This window comes from Hirsutella rhossiliensis (genome assembly GCF_020360975.1).
Source record: "Hirsutella rhossiliensis strain HR02 chromosome Unknown scaffold00010, whole genome shotgun sequence".
In the NCBI taxonomy this organism is placed as follows: Eukaryota; Fungi; Ascomycota; class Sordariomycetes; order Hypocreales; family Ophiocordycipitaceae; genus Hirsutella; species Hirsutella rhossiliensis.
The window spans coordinates 2868719-2886963 of NW_025408676.1; the positions used below are offsets into that span (position 1 = coordinate 2868719).

Consider the following 18245-nt stretch of genomic DNA (forward strand, 5'->3'; position numbering starts at 1 on the left):
TCCTGTGTACGCCTGGCTACTGCGTGGTCGCCTGTTCCGCCAGACGCGTCAGTTCACCCGTTCCTGGCTCTGTCCTCCTAGTATACCACTATGCCCGACTTTTTCTTGACGGGATATAAGCCCTTGGCTGGGTATCCTCTTCCTGGCTCCCTGGCGGCTTCAGTGTGGCGGGTCAGATCCGAATCACGCTCGCTCTCCATCGTGTCGGCCGATTCCTCCGCCGTGAACTTGACATTGCTGCCAGAATCATCGACGGAGACTTGACCCGCATCGTCTTCGAGGTTGCTCTCGGAGCCTTCAAGTTCGTCATCGCCCATGCCGGCGACGAGTTGCGTGTCTCTCTCTTTCATGTGCTTCTCTCGCTCGAGATTGCCGACATGATTCATCATTGTAACCCCGCGCCCGCCAACTGGCGGAGCTCCGACAGCAATGCTGGCGAGGCAGCCCAGGAGAGCAGCAGCAATGCTCAACTTCATCTTGTATATGTGCGCGCAAATTAGCAGGGAGGTCGCGACGACAACCAGAGATGAATATGTACTTCCGGCTGTCGAGCTTTGACGACAGAGCGGAGCATCCTCCCGCCAGAGCGACGTAGGCTCGCGATATATATACAACTCCTCTCTCACAAGTTGCTCGACCGTATACTGGAGCGTGCTGTCTCGGCCTGCGTCAGTAGGCCATCCTCTGGTCCCTGAAAAGCTGGAGAATCATCAGAGGGGTGCCTTGGAGGACACGGAGAGCCGAGCAGAACAGTAGATAGACGACGAGACACATGTGCAACTTGTACGGACGGTCTCATGTTGCTCCGCCCGGGAGAAAAGGGCAGAGGCACCATCGGGGCCGCAGACGCGAGTTCCTTGCAGTGACGCAACTCGGCTACCTGGGTGGGTTCGCCCAGCATACCAGCTCAGAAACAGCGCGACCAAGCTCTGATGCTATGCGCACGCCGCCCCGCCAGCCCAAGGATGGTCAGTGGGCTCGCGGGGACTAACGGAAGGAAGGGAAGAAGGACGAAGCGGGGAAAACACGAGCAGCGACAGAGGTAAGAGGTCGGTTTCACGTCTTGAATTTCAGTTGGGTCGATCCGAACGGCAACATGACGGGGGCTGAGGGACAATTGGCCGTGAGTGACAGAGGGCCTTGGAGCTTGGCCGCGGAAAAGCAAATTGGTGGGCATGACGTGTGCTGGTGGATGACTTGGGAGTCGTTTAATTATGCCGACGGCTTTTGACGATTGAGGCAGGGAGGACACAGCTTTCGTACGCAGATTACATAAGACGCCGTCACTATACCGCAATTGGGAAAGCTCTTTAGTTAGCGGACATCCATTTGGCCCACCGCGTCTGTCCTGTAATGTGTACAAGCTCGAGCCCCGCCACATAATAGTACCGGCACAGTACAGCCCGAGCCAAGGCCCCATTGCCGACCATCAGCTTGGCTGTCTCTGTCGACGCGGCGGCTTCTCCACTGTACCTACTGTACCTACGTACTGGTACTTGAAAGGCAGGGGGGGATGGGGCGCTTGACGGCCACGCTACGCAATGTACTGTACATTCTGTACTGATACCGTGGACGACAACGTGGCGCGTGGAGCGAGCCACGCCATGTACCTCGCTTGTAATAGCCTCAGGTCGGCCATCCCCCATCATGGGCCTCTTCTTCCCTCATCCACCACCGCTGGACGGTACCTCCTTGCTAGATAGAAATAATTGGGCTGTGCGGCGGCAAAGATTCCCTGTCGAGGCCTTGCTGCGAGGACAGTGATTCGTCAGCGCTCTCGAGCTTCGGGCGAGAAGCTAGCTGAGAGGCAATCATCATCTCTGGCGTACTCCGTACATACAACATACATACCTACGTACATACAGTACTTGCTTGTGCATATCACCCCCTGTGCGTTACAGGGAGGCCACTGACATTTCACGACGACGACGACGAGCACCGACGGCGGTGCGAACCAGCCTCGTCCCGCATCCCTCCCTCGGCTCGTCAGCGTCGGCGGCATCCAACCGGCACGGCCCGACCGACAAGCCCCTCCTCAACCCCTCTCGCCTGGCTTCATCGAGTCCTTTCTCTTCTGTCGCTCGCTCCGAAAAGACTGCTCGTTCCTGGCTTCTCTACGAGGCGTCTGGCACGCGTCCGGGCTGATGAGCTGGTTGGAGGAAAAGGCGCCCCGAGATAGCGCCGGCGGTTCCTCAAGAGACTGTCCAAATCCCCGTTCCCGATCTACTCACCCTTCTCCGTCGCCGGCTCGCCCAGAATTCGAGGATGCCGAGCTTTGTTGGTCGCCTGAGCAAGCCCAGCAACCGTTCGCAGCCCGCAATTGCTGAGCAGCCGCTGTCCGTCTCTGGCCCGGGCTTGGGCGCTGGAAATAGCGGTCCAGGCCTGCTAGCCGACTCGCCCGCCGAAGCAACCCCCCCGTCAGCCAACACGGCCCTCAGCTCCAGCGAGTCCTTTGTCGACGCGCTGCAAAACCTGGCATCGCAACCGCCACCGCACCTCAACAATCCACAGTCGGCGGGCCCCAGCCTCAATCCCGTCCCGTTACTGATCCCGTCGCTCGGCGTCGCTGCCGACGGCTCGTCGCCGGCCTTTAATGGTCGCCAGCGGTTCCAGACGCCTCTCGAGCAGCAGCGGTCGCCGCCGCCGCCACTCCTCCACCTCGCATCTCAGCGCCAGCAACCACAGCAACCACAGCAACTACATCAATACGACAGCGCCTCGGCCGACCGAGCCCCCGGCTCCGAATTGTTCCAGCAGTCGTCGACGATCACGGGCGCCCCCGAGAAGCGGTCGACACGCAAGCTCATCAAGGGCATTTTCTCCAGCTCGGCCCGCACCTCGCACGACCCCCCTCACCAGCACAAATCCTCCCAGTCGCATGGCTATCAGAGCTCTTACGACGACACCGCAAGCCTAGCACGACGTTCGTCCAAGAGGGTGAGCTTTTTTTTACCCCCTTTTTTCCCACTCTCTTCCCCGTAGCACCTCAGTCCCCCAACGACGCCGGGGTTCATGCAGATGCAGCTCGCAGCTGTGTTGCCATTGCGGGACATGGGCGGGGCTGACCATCAACCCCCCCCCCTTTTTTGGGGCGAGCGAGGCTCTAACGTCGGTCTCCCGTTGCAGGACTCCCGAATCACTCTTCCCAACGCCACCATCCGCTCGGTGCCCGGCGAGCAACTCGAGCTATCGTCGTACGAAGACGACCGCTACCAGCCACCAGACCACCCCCCGCCTCAGCAGCAGCAGCCGCAGCAGCCACAACCCCTGCAACGTCGAGGAACACTGCACGTCCACGAGCACCAGATCCTTCACGAACCCCAGGCACAGCAGACTGCGCCTTACGACCAGCACTTGCCACAGAGTCGTCCACAGGGGGTCCAGCATCCGCACCTCCACCACTCAGGCCCGCACGAGCAATTTTCCGAATCACACATTGTGTCCAGTCATTCGTCGGCAGTGCTGCAGCAGCAAAACCCCGAGACCATTTCCCAGCTTTCCTACGACTCGTTGATTACCGATTCGGACCAACCGTCTCTTCACCAGCAACACTCGGTCCAGACATCGCCCGCAGACGCCTATTCTGCCACCTTGGCCCAGGAGACGGCATCCACGATCCCAAAGCCGGCTCCGATTCAGAATCCCGATAATAACCAGCAGCCCGCCATGGTTCCGCCTGGAGGCGTTCCCCCGCCGAACCGCAGGATGGACGCCGAAAAGGCCCTGCGAGGGCAAGCCGAGCCGCCGCTCGGTCCAGCCACGGGTTATCGCCAGGGCAGCATATCGACGAATCCTATGAGTCCTCTCCCGCCCACGCCTGGGCAGAACCTCGGCTATCGAAGCGATCGGGCGTCGCAGTACGAAGGCTCGGCGGGCGTCGACCAAGGTCGAGATAGCCCTCAGCCATCGAACCCCGATCAGGAACTCAGCATAGAGGTCAAGTTCAAAGAGCTACGTGAGGCCCCCCGTCCCAGAGTTTGTGCGGCGTAGAGCAGCCAATTGACCGACGTTGAGATAGTGGTCAAGTACAAAAACGTCAAACGGCTCTATTTCGACAACAAATTCCACATTACACAATTGACTGGCCAGGTTGAGCAACTGCAAAATGCCGTTGCCAATCAGCGCATGTCGCAGTCACGAACTGCTTGGGACGACAACGAGTACTCGACCAGGTTCAATCGGCTCAACGGCGCCATCAACAACCTGTCGTTCAACATACGAAAGGACTGGCGCTGCCTGCCCCTCTGGCTCGAGAGCTTCGTCAGTGCCGATGCGGTCAAGACAGGAAAGCAGGAAATGACGGCGGTCGGGCGGGCTATTGTGTCGAGATGGATCGTGGAGGAACTCTTCGACAAGTGTTTTCACCCCGGGCTGGAGCCGCAACTGAGCTGGCAGCTCAAGGAAATTGAGCTCAGTATCCGGGGCAACGCATACACGATGCACAGCCAGGAAGAGTTCGATGCACTGACGACCAAGGTTGTCAACTGGAGAATGGCCACCCTAGACGGGTTGCAGCAGAAGCTCAACTCACCTGAGATGAGCGAGAACCGGGCGAAGCTGATTAGCAGGGCCACCAATAACCTGACAGCTTACCTCTACCAGCACCTGAACAACCCGCCGCCCCCGGGGGTGGAAGGCAGTACGTCGATGATCGCGGAGCTTGCCGTGGCGATTGCAACGAACCTGCCGATTGAAAGCCGGGACGTGGCCATCATGTATCCTTTGCCCGGGGACGCGGTGCAGACCCACCTCATGGAGATTGAGAAGACGGGGCTGCCGACGCTGGACTCTCAGAAGTCGGAGGTTGAAGCAGTTGACGAAGAAGGGGAGGTGGAGCTGGAGGACGAGGCGGACAAGGACAAGGACAAGGGCGCGAGGGCTCGAGGAGACAAGATCAAAGCCGGTATGTTTCCAAGCAAGCCGCCGCACAACGCGCCCCGACCCAGGAGAACTGGCAGCGGCGCCTCGCGGGCATGTGCTAACAGTTGACCCTGGTTAGGCTTCCCTAGGGACGCCGGCACGGTGCGGTTCGCAGGATTCATGGCGCTCGAAGTCAGAGGGCGTCAGGTGCTAATGAAGGCTCCAGTATGGACTGTCTGAGCGGCCGGGGGATTGGCAGCCGGCCCTGGGATCTTTTGTTTGATACCAGTCTCTTCCACTGATGGCACGCCAGAGGCATGGTGTCTGGATGGTAAAGAGCGAATTGTTGACGGGACACGAGGGGAAGTAACAAACGGGCTCGGCGTGTGCAGAAGAGACGCGCCTGGCTGTGCGTGACTGAAGTTGAGATGGCGAGGATGTAGAAGGTGGGCATCGATGCCATGTCAGATGCACAATGTCCAATACAGAGCCTCTGCAACCGCTTCAGCCAACACAAAGGCAGCCGGCGTCCGAGACAGGGCGTGTTGCACCTGGGGAACCATTGTTGAAGCTGAAAGGTGCACGATGAAGCTGAAGAGTGAGCGTGACTAACAAGGTGACTCGAGGGCGATGCCAGGCGATATTGATGAGTCTTGATGGCACAGCCGCCGTCGCACGGTCCCGAGGAAGCATGTCTGCCAAGCCTGCCCACCTAGACAAAGTGGCGAGGAGTCAGACAGCAGTGTAGGAGAGCTGGATGCTCCATTCGGACAGCCAGGGGTGTTGAGTCACACTGGGGAGGGACGGAGGGACGGAGGGACGGAGGGACGTTCTCCATCAGCACAGTCATAGGTGCAGTGCAGCATTGCGGTCGACCTTACTAAGCTGATAACGGGAGGGACCTGGCTCTGCTAGGACCCTAGCAGGGGCACCGCACGTACCCGGGCTGGCGAGGCCAGCGGCCCACCTACGGTACATAAACCCATCACGGGGCCGCCAAAGGAGGGGAGGGCGGGAAAAAAAGAGCAAGAGCAACAAAGGCCCATTCTCTGCCATCGCCACTTTTGCTCGAGATCCTTGCCTCTGAAAGCGCACCGTCGAGAAGAACCTCTGCTTGATACCCTCGGAAAACGTCGAGAGCTTTACAAACATGGCTGTGCGAGCACAGTTTGAAAACTCCAACGAGTAGGTTTCCTGCGCGCCCCCTCCCGCCCGCCTCCAGAGGCCCCGCCATCGCCGTGCCCCGCGCCCACGGCCTCGTTTCCTTGGTCGTCTGAGACTGACGCAGGAGGACAGGGTCGGCGTCTTCGCCACGCTCACCAATTCGTATGCGCTCGTCGCCCTCGGTGCCAGCGAGAACTTCTACAGGTCCGTCCTCCTGACCCGACCGCAGCCTCCGCGGGATCCGAGCTGACCGCTTCGCGACAGTGTCTTCGAGGCTGAACTGCAAGACATCGTGCCCACTGTTCGGACAACCATCGCCGGCACCCGCATCATCGGCCGCCTCACGGCTGGTAATCGCAAGGGCCTCCTCGTCCCCACGTCCACCACGGACCAAGAGCTCCAGCACCTGCGCAACTCGCTGCCCGACTCGGTCCGCATCCAGCGCATTGAGGAGCGCCTATCAGCCCTCGGCAACGTCATTGCCACCAACGACCACATCGCCCTGGTCCATCCCGACCTCGAGCGCGAGACGGAGGAGATCATTGCCGACGTCCTCGGTGTCGAGGTCTTCCGCCAGACCATCGCCGACAATGTGCTCGTGGGGAGCTATATGAGCCTGTCCAACCAGGGCGGCCTGGTCCACCCCAAGACGAGCATCCAGGACCAGGACGAGCTCTCCAGCTTGCTCCAGGTGCCGCTCGTGGCCGGCAGCGTCAACCGTGGCAGCAATGTCGTCGGCGCCGGCATGGTGGTCAACGACTGGCTCGCCGTCACCGGCCTCGACACGACCGCCACGGAACTCAGCGTCATTGAGAGCGTCTTCCGGTTAGGAGAGGGCCAGGGCCCCAGCAAGATCAACACGAGCATGAAGGATACCATGGTGGAGAGTTTCTACTGAAGGCGCGCGCGGTTGCCTCTTGGCATCAGGCCGCCTGCTTCGCCAAAGCGGCAGGGGCCAGGTGTTTGGAATGACTTGATGACTATGGCGTCTTCCTTGCCCTTGTTATCCGGCCTGTTCCTGCCTTTTAGCAGCGGGTATTTTCGTCTGGACATGAGCAGAAAGAGAAGGCAAAGGGCGGTGGGAGCAGTCGATCTTTGTGGAGAGCGGGTTCTGCATCGTCGGCGTTCCCTTCCACGACGTGTTGTCGGCACGCCATGACGCGCTCGGTCAAGCATATCTTGCAGGACTTGCCTTTTGTATTATTGCCAATACCTTGGAGAAGGGCTCAGGGACGGAGTTGCGTGGTGACGAGCGACCATTGCACCGTGACTGTCAGTCACGCCGCTCAAGGGTCGCGGATATTGCCATTGTCGCTCAACAGAGCGGGTAGAGAAGTATGTGGTATGTGCGCTTACATCCACAATGCGCATCACTCTTGCTGGGCAATGCATAGAATGCGCGCTGAAGGCTCTCGTAACCGGTCTTGACGTTGGTAGACGGACGTTCCACTTGACCGCCTGCCACTTCCGCCCATGGGCCCCTCCACTCCAGGCAGTTGAAGGATGCACACGCCATCGCCGTCGAGGAGCATGGATACGCCGTCACGCGTCCCTGTCCGCCTCTTTCTCGCCCAAGTAAAAGGGACAGGTCCATGACGGACAAGATGTCTGCCGAGGGAGATCGACCCGCCCAGCTGGAGCCGTCCGATCTCGGCACAAAAGAATAGTACGCTCGTCGCCTGCCTGCGCTTTGCCCTTGACTCTCTCTGTCTCTGTCTGTCATTCTGTGTCGCGCGACGGCACACAGGCAAGGGGTTGTTGGCCAAGGAAGAAGCAGACGACATGGACTGACCAGAGACCTCGCGCGGCGCCTCACAGTTGGGACCACCTCTACACGAGCGAACTGCGCAACCACGCCGCCGATCCGTCCGACATTGGCACCGTCTGGTTCGACGACTCGGACGCGGAAGCCAAGGTAGTCGACTTCCTCTCCGACCTGGCGTCGTCGTCGTCGTCGTCGCCGTCGTCGTCGCCCGACGCGCCATCCAAGCAAACGGCGTCGCTGCTCGACCTCGGCTGCGGCAACGCCTCGCTGCTGTTTGCCCTGCGCGCCGCAGGCTGGACGGGCCGCGCGCGCGGCGTCGACTACAGCCCGCAGAGCATCGCGCTCGCCAGACAAGTAGCCGCCTCGAGAGCCGCCGCCTCCTCCGCCGCCTCCGCCGCCTCCGCCTCCCCCATCGAGCTCGCCGAGTGGGACGTCGTCGCAGGCCCCCTCGACGCCTTGCTCGACGGCGCCCAGGCCCGCGGCTGGGACCTGGTCCTCGACAAGGGCACCTTTGACGCCGTCAGCCTGTCCGACGAGCGCGACGCCCACGGCCGCCGCCGCCCCTGCGAGGCCTACCGCGACCGCGTCGTGCGCCTCGTCCGCCCCGGCGGCCTCTTTGTCGTCACCAGCTGTAACTGGACGGAGCCCGAGCTTGTCGAGTGGTTCGCCGGCCGCGACGACGAGGGCGACCGCCACCAGCTGGGCTTCGCCGTCGCCGGCAGGGTCCAGTATCGGACCTTTAGTTTTGGCGGCGTCAAGGGTCAGACCATCAGCACCGTGGGCTTCCGCAAGCTCTGACGGCCACCTGCCCGGGACCAACGAGAACCTGCAACTCCCCCAATCTCGGAGGGGAGAGTAAAAACACGAAAGGATGGGACGAGGGAATGGGAAAAGAAAAGGTGCGTTGACAAGGACGGGCCGGGGAGCGCAAGGCGTTAGCTATACGAGACGCCGTCGACGTCCCTCGCTCGTGCACCCTGTGAGCTCGAGAATGCGGCACGCAGATAGTCGGAACCAATCAAGTTTCTGTCTGTATCATACATCTATCCGCCACGGCCCCCGAGTCCGCTTCTCTCTCATCTTGGTTTTCCTCTTGTTGCTTTTCCTTTCGCTTTGCCCTGCTGCTCTTCCGGTATTTGTTCTGGGTACACAATGTAGTAAGGCAAGAACATGATATAAAAGGGACGTGCTACTCTGCCCTTGCTCGTCAAGTCCATCGACGCGCCCTTTGCATCAAGAGCCCACGCAACAAGACGACAGGCGAGATCATGTCTTTGGTTGGATGGTGGCAACGAATGATTGCTTCATTAAGCCTGTTTTCTCTTTTCCACCCTTGTTTATGCCTCTCCCCGTTATCTATGGCGACGTGCTCATTGGCTCCCCGCCTGTCGAGGGTCCCGTTGCATCGGCCGCCGCGCTCGTGGCAAAGTAGCGGACATCCACATCGTCATCCTTCTGCAGCTTGCTCAGGTTCGGCACAATTCGCTGCTGGATCAGTTCGTTGCCCCGAGGAGAGGGCGTGTTTTCGGCCCCTTCTTTGTCCAGCGAATGCAGCGTGCCCTCGTCCGGCAGGCGGCGCAGGGCGTCGATGAGAACCGAGTATGTCTTGGCCACGTTGAATCGAATGTTGGGGATGTCGTCGTCGACCATCTTGTCGAGCATGGGCAGGATCGACTTGGCAATGACGTCCATGCTGACAACCGTCGCCAACGTCTGTACTCTCTGTCAGCCAATGCGCCTGGTGAGCGGATCCAAGTGCCCAACTTACCGAGATGGCGAAGCACGTCGTCATTCTGTACAGGTAGTTGGGGTGGCTGCCCATTCCCATGACCTTGGGGATGATCTGCTCGCTGGCCCATTCCACGCCAAAGACCTCGGTCAACTTCTTGAGGTTGTGTGTTGCGGCCTCTCGGATGGAGAAGACGGTGTCGCCCAGCCAGCCCATGCACAAGTCGCTGAGCTTCTCGTCAAAGAACTTGACGCCTAGCTGGCTGGCTAGGAGGGGAATGTATTCAATGATGGCGAGCCGCACTCGCCACTGCTTGTCCTCGGCCAACTGCACAATGGCCGGGAGCAGGGACTGCGAGAGGAGATCGATGCCGATGACTGCCCTCTGTTAACCAAGGATTCCAGATAACCTCGGCAGAAAGGATGCGTACCTTGATTCACCAGTTCAAGCTTCGAGATGATGTGGAGCCTAACCTCCGGAAACTCGTCCTTGAGCATTTGGAGAAACATGGGGAGCAGGTGATCGATGGTTCTGCCAAAGACATGCGTTAGGTCAAGGCCTCCTAATTGTCGGCTCCGAGGGGGATTACATACTCCTGCTTGCCGAGGATTGGGGCCAACCCGCTGATCTGAGTGCCAAGAGCCGCCCGGACGTGTTGCGAGTTGTCCGACACGAGATCCTCGATGCTGCCCATGATGTCGTTGAGGAGGGTGGCACGGTCGACGAGAGCACAGAAGCCAGGGATCTGACCGGCAATGGCAGTCCGGACCTCGGCCTCGTTGTCCTTGAGCAGCTTGACAAAGGCGGGGACCAAGTCTCTCGAGACGACCTCGTCATCGACGGCCTTTGCAATCTAGAGAGAGGGAAGCAAAATGTTAACATCACGTCATGGAGGCGTGCAGCCGTCAGGCCATACCTTTTCGAATCTGTCAGCAATCATGTACCGAACCCTCCAGCTCTTGTCCTCTATCAGGTTACGCAGCGACGTTAGCAGGACCCCATGGCTGGACTGCTGCTCCTTTGGTACGACCTCTGCAATGGAGATGAGGATTTCGACGGTCAGCAACCGCACGCTGTCCTGGTCATCCTGGACGAGGTGTTGAAAGAGGGGTATCATTTCGTCGATGACGACGGGAGCAGGCATCTCCTTGACCAGCTTGGCAAGGTTGGCGGCGGCCTGGCGGCGGACCATGGGCGTCTCGTCGTGGACCAGCAGGCCGAACTGTTGGCGGAGCTGTTCTTGGACCGGCGCGGAGACCTTTTTGTAGGGCGTGGTGTAGAGACCGCAGCCCGAGACCTTGGACGTGAACCAGTCTGCTTTGGAGAGTCGGATGGTGAGAGGAATAAAGTACTCTTCGACCTGCTGAGGCGAGAGATCGGCGCAAATCCTGTTGAGGGATTCAACGGCCTGCGAGGAGTCAGCAAGACGCCTTTCCCGAGGGGACCGGCATTACCTTGTCTCGCACGACGGGCTCCTCGATGCCGGCCAGGTTCTCGAGCGGCGATAGCAGCACATGGCCCCATTGGGGCCCCCCAACATACTCGATGAAGCTGCCGAGCTCCTCGCTTAGGGCGACCAAGACCTCGTCCTCGTCCTCGACCGATTCTGCAACGCACGCGTTAGAGGGTGATGCGAGGCTGGAGGTGGGGGGCTACCTACCGTCAAGGAAAGGGATGAGCTCTTCTCTCGTGCGCTCGGCACCGAGGGCGAGGGCGATGGTCGAGAGGCGGTGAATGGCGTTGAGTCGGAGCAGGACGTCATCGTGCTGGAGGAGGCGAGATCAGCAGAGCCAAAGGGAAACAAAGCATAGGGAGGGCGTACCTTGAGCTCGTCGATGAGGACTGCGATGGGATACAGCTCATCGTTGGTGTTGGGCGCGTCAGCCATGGCGGGGGGAAGGATAACAAGGCGTCTTCAGCCGAGATGGTGCGTCGCTTGGAGAGGAGGAGAGGCAGATGGATGTCCTGGCTGCGGTGGGTCGCAGGTGATGCAATCGCTGCTTTTGCGCACCCGGTCGGATGCTGCTTGGGAGCAAGTCGGCCTGGCAACCAGCCAATGCGAGCAAATCAGCGTTCGCAAGACCGGCAGCGCGACGGCGGCCAGGGAGTCGGCAAGGCGAAGGGGGAGCGTGATATCGGGGGGCGCGTTGGCGGGAAAACCGAGGAAATGAAAAGAGGCATGTACCAGACAGACAGAAGGGACTGATGCGTGATGAGGCTCTGGGCGAAGCTTGAGGCTGGCCGGTGGTGGACGAGGTCCCAGTGGCGGTGGGCTTCGGAGGGGGGGGGGGGGGGGGGGGGGCATGTAACCAATAGCAAGTATACAGCGCGTACTTTGGCACCCAGCTGGCGAGGGGGGAGGCGCAGATACCTGGCCTCATCCGCCGTGAGATCGGTTGCCTTGCCCGCCTAGCCCTGTATCTCTGCGGTAATGGTGCGGCGTCTCCTCGGTTGGGTGCCCACGGCGGACTCGAGAAGATACTTGGCGGGTACTTCAAATCTGGGACCCCTTTTTCCAACCATATTTGCGAAAGTACCTACCTACCTAAGGTACGTACTATATGTACCTCACACTGACCGCGCGCAGATGCAAAAGTTGAACAAGAGGGGGGGCGAGGGGGAGCTCCTGGAGCATCGATATTCCGTTACCCCGCCGTCAACCAGCCTCGCCCGGCTGCCCAACACCAAGCCGTTAGCAGAGTACCTCGCCTGCCGAGACCGACGCCGCCCGAGGCAAAGTCGCCATCCATCTCGATTCTTGGAAGCTCTCGCTGCTAAATTACCCCGTGAGTCAACACAGCATCGCTACGTCGTTGCCGCAAAAGAGACAAGGGCATCATCACCCGGGCGAGGCTGTGACCTCCAGCTGCTCATCATGCCGACCATCTCCGTGGACAAGTACAAGCTCTACGAGGCCCTCGGCCAAAAGTACGTGTCTGCCTTATCCCACTGCGAGCTTCGGCTGACCAACTGCGGCCTCCCCAGGTTTACAAAGGCTGAGTTCGAGGACCTATGCTTCGACTACGGCATCGAGCTCGACGAAGACACCGAGGAAGACGAGAGGCCCGTCGTCAATGGCCAGCAAGAGCCCCCCCAGCTCAAGATTGAGATACCCGCCAACCGCTATGACATGCTCTGCTTCGAGGGCATTGCCCTCAACCTCAACGTCTTCCGAGGCCGCATCGCCCCCCCCAACTTCAAAGTCGTCTCGCCCAAGGACCAAAGCCAGCAAACAATCACCGTCCGGCCAGCCACGACAAAGGTCCGGCCCTACGTGGCCGGCGCCGTCCTGCGCAACATCAAGTTCACCCAGGACCGCTATGACTCCTTCATCGCGCTGCAGGACAAGCTTCACCAGAACCTGGCTCGCAACCGAACCCTGGTCTCGATGGGAACCCATGACCTAGACACCGTCCAGGGTCCCTTTACATATGAGGCGCTGCCCCCCAAGGACATCAAGTTTACCCCCCTCAATCAGACAAAGGAGATGAATGCCGAGGAACTCATGGCCTTTTACGAAGCCGACAAGCACTTGGGTCGCTACCTACACATCATCCGCGACGCCCCCGTCTACCCCGTCATCTACGACGCAAACCGCGTCGTGTGTTCCCTGCCCCCCATCATCAACGGCGACCACTCCAAGATTACCTTGAACACCAAAAACGTCTTCATCGAGATCACCGCCACCGATCTCACCAAGCTCCAGATTGTCACAGACATGCTTGTCACCATGTTCTCCATGTACTGCGCGGAGCCCTTCACCGTCGAGCCCGTCAAGATTGTCTCGGAGCACAACGAGCTCACCCGCGTGACCCCTTCTCTCATGCCCAGGATCGCACATGCCGAGGTGGACTACCTGAACAGCTGTACGGGCCTCAACGAGTCACCCGAGACCCTCTGCAAGCTTCTCACAAAAATGGCCTATGTTTCTCGCCCCTCTGACAAGGATTCTAACCTCCTGGAAATTGCCGTTCCCCCCACTCGTGCCGACGTGCTCCATCAGTGTGACATTATGGAGGACCTCGCTGTCTGCTATGGCTTCAACAAGCTTCCCAGGACGGCCCCGACGCGAAGTGCCACGATCGGCGCCCCGCTCATGGTCAATAAGCTCAGCGACATTGTCCGGGTCGAGGCCGCCATGGCTGGCTGGAGTGAGGTCATGCCACTCATCCTGTGCAGCCACGACGAGAATTTTGCTTGGCTGAATCGCAAGGACGACGGCAAGACGACCGTTCGCCTGGCCAATCCCAAGACGCTTGAGTACCAGGTTGTGCGGACTACCCTTCTGCCGGGACTCTTGAAGACAATCCGCGAAAACAAGGGCCACAGCGTTCCGATCAAAATCTTCGAGGTGGCCGACGTTGCCTTCAAGGATGAGTCGAAGGAGCGCAAAGCCCGCAACGAGCGTCACTTTGCCGCTGCGTGGTGCGGCAAGTCGAGTGGCTTCGAGGTCGTCCACGGTCTCCTCGACAGAGTGCTGCTGATGCTGCGCACCGCCTTCCTGACGCACGAGGAGGGCCTGACGGCCGGCGGCACTGTCGACTATCAGGTGAAGCAGAACCCGACCAAGCCTGACGGCTACTGGATTGAGGAGCTCAACGAAGACACCTTCTTCGCCGGCCATGCGGCGGCCGTGTACCTCCGCCTGGGAGGCAAGGAGCAACGCATTGGCGAGTTTGGAATCCTGCATCCCACGATATTGGACAAGTTTGACCTGAGGTATGGTGGCCCCGTCCACTCCTTGCCGCGCGTGCGAGCATGTCGCTGACTTCCCATGCTTGCATAGATACCCTGTCAGCGCCCTGGAGATCAACCTCGAGGTTTTCCTGTAGATCCCTGTCCCTCAGGGGAGACCGGGGAGCTACAGGTCATCGTGAACTCGAGCAGACAGCGGCAAAGGGGCAGGGTTGGTAGAGTAAGGCTGAAGCTGGGAGAGGCAACTGCGTCGTCTTGTAAAAGCCGGAAATCTGGAAATCTGACAACGGACTCCGGACCATGTGTCCAGGTCCTCAACACGACGCGACGAGAAGAGATATAGACCAAAAAAAGTAGAACCCGTGTAGGAGCAATTTAGATGAGAAAAGGTCGGCTCAGACAACAAGCCGTATCTGCCGACTCGCACGCTGCATCTTCATCAAGGCCGAGCATATCTTGTACTTGGCTCACGGTGGAGGCTCAACCCTGCATTGCTTTCATTTCGTACTCGAGTTCAAGGCCCACTCCAGAAAGCGGGTAGCGTTTCTATCTATATATACAAGACACGTGCTCCGCTTTGTTCCAAAGACGCTGGCATTGGGGCCTCTCGCTACCGGCCCCTTCCGAAATATGACGCTGTAATCTGGTGCTGGTGATCACGCCGGGGTTCCATCGCCCGAGCCAGTCTTACGGGGTGCCGGAAGGCTCAGCCTGCGAGTCCTCCAGATCCTCGTCTCCTATTGATGGGGGGGACCGCGTGTTGCCAGGACCGGCCCGCTCGGCAGCGTCGAGGCTGTACGACGAATCGGGAGAGCCTCTGAGCGCCACCTGCGGTTGAACAAGGGCCCATCCACTGCCAAGCTCGTCCGATGACGAATTGGTACATTCTTGACTGCTCTCAGACTCGGAGCACCCATTGTCTGGCACCAACTCAGTAAATTGAGGGGACTGATTCGCATCCCGAGTTTCCAAGGTCTTGGGGTCTGCGGAATTGTCCACGCCTGGAGGCATGACCTCCTACGTCATCTCTCGCAGCTCCTGCTCGTTGCGAGGCATCGCCGAGTTTCCAGCTTCATCAGCCTGGCCGATGCTGGGAATTGCGCCTCTGCCGACACTCAGGCCGGCGAGTCCGTCTCGAATGGCGGAAAAGGCACCGGGTCCCTGGGCGGAGGTGCTGTGGCGCAGCGAGGATTGCAGGACACCAGGTGTCAGAGTCTCATGCGCAGTCTCCACAGATGCGAGGACGGACTGGCCAGGTCCGGCAGGCTGGGGAGTCGAGGCGGCGGATCGAGAGACGGTCGAGTCGTTGAGGTTGGACACTGCTGCTTGCCGGTCGTTCTCCGCCATTGCTGCGGCGATGAGGGAGCCGTTCATCTCGTCATCTGTCCGACCAAATACTTGGTGCCACCACCTAATGTCCTTTAGGTTGGGCAGCATTATGCGCTCGCGGCCTCTCTCCCGATCGTTGACAACGGGGTCGTAATCGGGGTTCGTGAACTCGGGTTTGCGGTGGAGGAAGTAGTCCCAGACCGACGCAGTCCGCTCGTAGACCCTAGCTTCCGTTCTCTGCTTCTCCGAGTTGTACAGAAAGGTCCCGTATTGACAAGAGTACAGATGGTACAGCAAGCGGCGCAAGAAGCGCTCATTGAACTCGAACCGATTCTTGTTTTGGCGCAAGAGCTGATATGTGCAGTCCAGGAACTGGTGGAACACAGGGCTGACCATCTTGGGCGTGGTCGCTTCATCATCGACTACCTTGCCCGGAGCCGCCTCACTAATGGCAGACAAGTCGGCGTCGTCCTTGTTCTGGTTGAAGAAGCGCTTCGCGCCACTCAGTACGTTCTGGAATGCGTCGTTGCGCCCGTCGTTGTCCCCAGGTTGGACCCTCGAGCCGGCAAAGGCATCTTTCTGGACAGTGAACCAGTCCTCGTGGTTGAGATGGCCAGATCGCAGCCTAAACATGTGGCCAAACGATAACCAATCCTTTTCCACCAAGACGATGAATCCCTCGAGGGTTCTGTAGTACGGATCCAGCATTATCTGGGCCAGGGCGCTGAGCTGGCTCGTGCGGTCCCAGCCATCGGAGCAGTGGATGAGGACGTGGGAGTGCTTGATGCCGATTCGGCGCGCAATGATTGCCGAGCCGTCGAGGACGCTGTATACATGCCGCAGCCAGCCGCTCTGTTGCAGCAGCTCTCGGTTGGGCGGGAGGGGAGAGACGTCGGCGTCCTTGAGTGCCTCGACGACCTTGTTGAGAGAGTTTCGCATGACGTGGATATTTTCGATACTAAGAAAAGACTTCCTCGCGAATGGATACTTGTCCATGTTCTCCGAGCCCATGCCCTGGACCTGGTTCACCATGGCATTGATTGTGGGTCGAGCGTCGACAATCATGTTGGTCTGTTGGCGGCCGTACACCAGCTGCTCCCCAGTCTTCTCGTCGTAGATTGCGGCCGACCTCGATATGAGCTCATCTTCGTAGCGCTCGGTTTCGGACAGCTCCGGCTCCACGATGCCGCTCCCATTCGAAGTCTCCGGCTGGCTTGATGAAGGCGTGGGCTCCTCGGATCCGCCGGGCATCCAGGCGGAGAAGGAGGCAGCGACAAGCTTCTCGTCCTGGACATTGGTCTTCCTCGTGATTCCGGCCAACGGCTGGGAGCTTCTCGTAATGGTGCAGTTGTTGACGGGATGGATGTAGGACAACACTGGCACTCGGTTCCGAGATCGAAACTCCCTGGCGTACTTGAGGACGTTATCCGAGATCTTGGAAGGCACGACCAAGACAGCGGGGTAGGTGTCGCAAAAACAATAGTCCTTGTTGATGTTTGTAATTCTCCAGCCTTTGTCGGGGAGCTTTTCGCTGATGCCCTGCCTCCGAAACTCTGCCTTTGGGTCGTAGATTTGCCAGCCGTTGGTTCCCTGCTCGTTCTCCAGGGGCTTGTGGTTGAAGGCAAAGAGCCTTTCCACGGTTCCCAGCTTACAAGTCCGCGCCCTGATGAAGTCGAAGGCGTCACGGGCAGCATCGTTGTCCGAAAAGTTGAAGGTGACGAAGGTAAAATCGCGGCAGCGAATGCGAATAGACGGAGCCTGGCGGGAGACGGGAGGAGTGGGCCGGAACGCGCAGTACGACAGCATCGGAAAGGTAAGCCATCGCTCGCGCGTCTTAGGCGGCGTGGCCAGGCCGGACGAGGCGCTTCCAGCCGAGTCCACAGGGGCACAAAACACCATGTGAAAGTCTGTCAACCGCAAGGTGCCGCGTGTCGTTTGGCCGCCGTAGATGCCCTGGACATGGTGGATGATCTGAAGCGCGTCAGGCTGTTGTCGCCCAGGGGCGAGCCGGCGTAGAGGAGCCAGATGGCACATACCTTTCTGGGCTCCATTACGTCCGGGCGGAAGCAGCGATGAGCCTGCGACCGCGGTGGGCTGCGTCGGAGAGTCCTGGGCTGCTAGGAGCGCGTTGACAGAGAGGCTATCCGGAAAGCCCGAGTATGGGGATTCCAGCCGTCGTAGGGTGGCTCGGAGGAGCCTCGACGGAATCGATTGTTAACGGCCAGTTCAAAGGGGGACCCGTAACATGACTTGCTTGATACAGGGAAAGACGATGATAAGCAGTTGCGTATGCCACGCATCACCGTAGCGCACGTCGGAGGGCCCAGGATAGCGCAAAACGAGAGCAAAAATATTACAGCGCACTAGTCCAGAGAGGAGAGAGGATGGCCGAGTGGACGAGGCAAAGGCAAGGCAAAAGACGGAGAGTCAAGGTAAGAAGAAAGGCCGCTGCCCGTCATCGTCGTCCGTTGAGCTTGGATCACAGGCCAGCCTTGCCCCACAGTGGACCCAGCGTCATGGCGCAAGGTACAGATACTCCGTAAGTTACATGGGCGCTTGCCTCCCGGTGTTCGCCGGAATAGTTTATCCGTGCTGCCCTCACCACATCAGCTCCTATTGGTCCATCGGGTCCCCAAAGGCAGACATCGAGGTACGTACTCCATACCGTCGAATTAATGCGCAAAGTGCACCCAGTGGTGGTGC

The 18245-nt window shown here is 59.5% G+C and overlaps 6 protein-coding genes across 6 annotated transcripts; 3 read left to right on the top strand and 3 right to left on the bottom strand.

Annotated features, from left to right (window-relative positions):
* Positions 1–16: 16 nt before the first annotated feature.
* HRG_08725 (uncharacterized protein) lies at positions 17–317 on the bottom strand (the record flags this gene model as incomplete). Its single annotated transcript, XM_044867196.1, has 2 exons — positions 17–31; positions 87–317. 2 exons carry the CDS (start codon positions 315–317, stop codon positions 17–19), a joined length of 246 nt encoding a protein of 81 aa, XP_044718083.1.
* A 1948-nt stretch (positions 318–2265) lies between these two features.
* On the top strand, positions 2266–6922 carry HRG_08726 (eIF-6 family domain-containing protein; the record flags this gene model as incomplete). Its single annotated transcript, XM_044867197.1, has 7 exons — positions 2266–2937; positions 3127–3955; positions 4019–4903; positions 5000–5085; positions 5951–6045; positions 6157–6228; positions 6289–6922. 7 exons carry the CDS (start codon positions 2266–2268, stop codon positions 6920–6922), a joined length of 3273 nt encoding a protein of 1090 aa, XP_044718084.1.
* Positions 6923–7628: 706 nt separating this feature from the next.
* Positions 7629–8587, top strand: HRG_08727 (methyltransferase domain-containing protein; the record flags this gene model as incomplete). The annotated part of the gene is made up of 3 exons (XM_044867198.1): positions 7629–7690; positions 7843–8143; positions 8207–8587. 3 exons carry the CDS (start codon positions 7629–7631, stop codon positions 8585–8587), a joined length of 744 nt encoding a protein of 247 aa, XP_044718085.1.
* A 558-nt stretch (positions 8588–9145) lies between these two features.
* Positions 9146–11406, bottom strand: HRG_08728 (HEAT repeats domain-containing protein; the record flags this gene model as incomplete). Its single annotated transcript, XM_044867199.1, has 8 exons — positions 9146–9511; positions 9558–9895; positions 9949–10049; positions 10112–10371; positions 10435–10926; positions 10973–11124; positions 11179–11284; positions 11341–11406. The coding sequence occupies 8 exons, from the start codon at positions 11404–11406 to the stop codon at positions 9146–9148; spliced, it is 1881 nt and encodes a 626-aa protein (XP_044718086.1).
* A 987-nt stretch (positions 11407–12393) lies between these two features.
* HRG_08729 (b3/4 domain-containing protein) lies at positions 12394–14350 on the top strand (the record flags this gene model as incomplete). The annotated part of the gene is made up of 3 exons (XM_044867200.1): positions 12394–12446; positions 12504–14237; positions 14305–14350. The coding sequence occupies 3 exons, from the start codon at positions 12394–12396 to the stop codon at positions 14348–14350; spliced, it is 1833 nt and encodes a 610-aa protein (XP_044718087.1).
* An 880-nt stretch (positions 14351–15230) lies between these two features.
* HRG_08730 (myotubularin-like phosphatase domain-containing protein) lies at positions 15231–17593 on the bottom strand (the record flags this gene model as incomplete). The annotated part of the gene is made up of 2 exons (XM_044867201.1): positions 15231–17513; positions 17579–17593. The coding sequence occupies 2 exons, from the start codon at positions 17591–17593 to the stop codon at positions 15231–15233; spliced, it is 2298 nt and encodes a 765-aa protein (XP_044718088.1).
* Between the last annotated feature and the right edge of the window lie 652 nt (positions 17594–18245).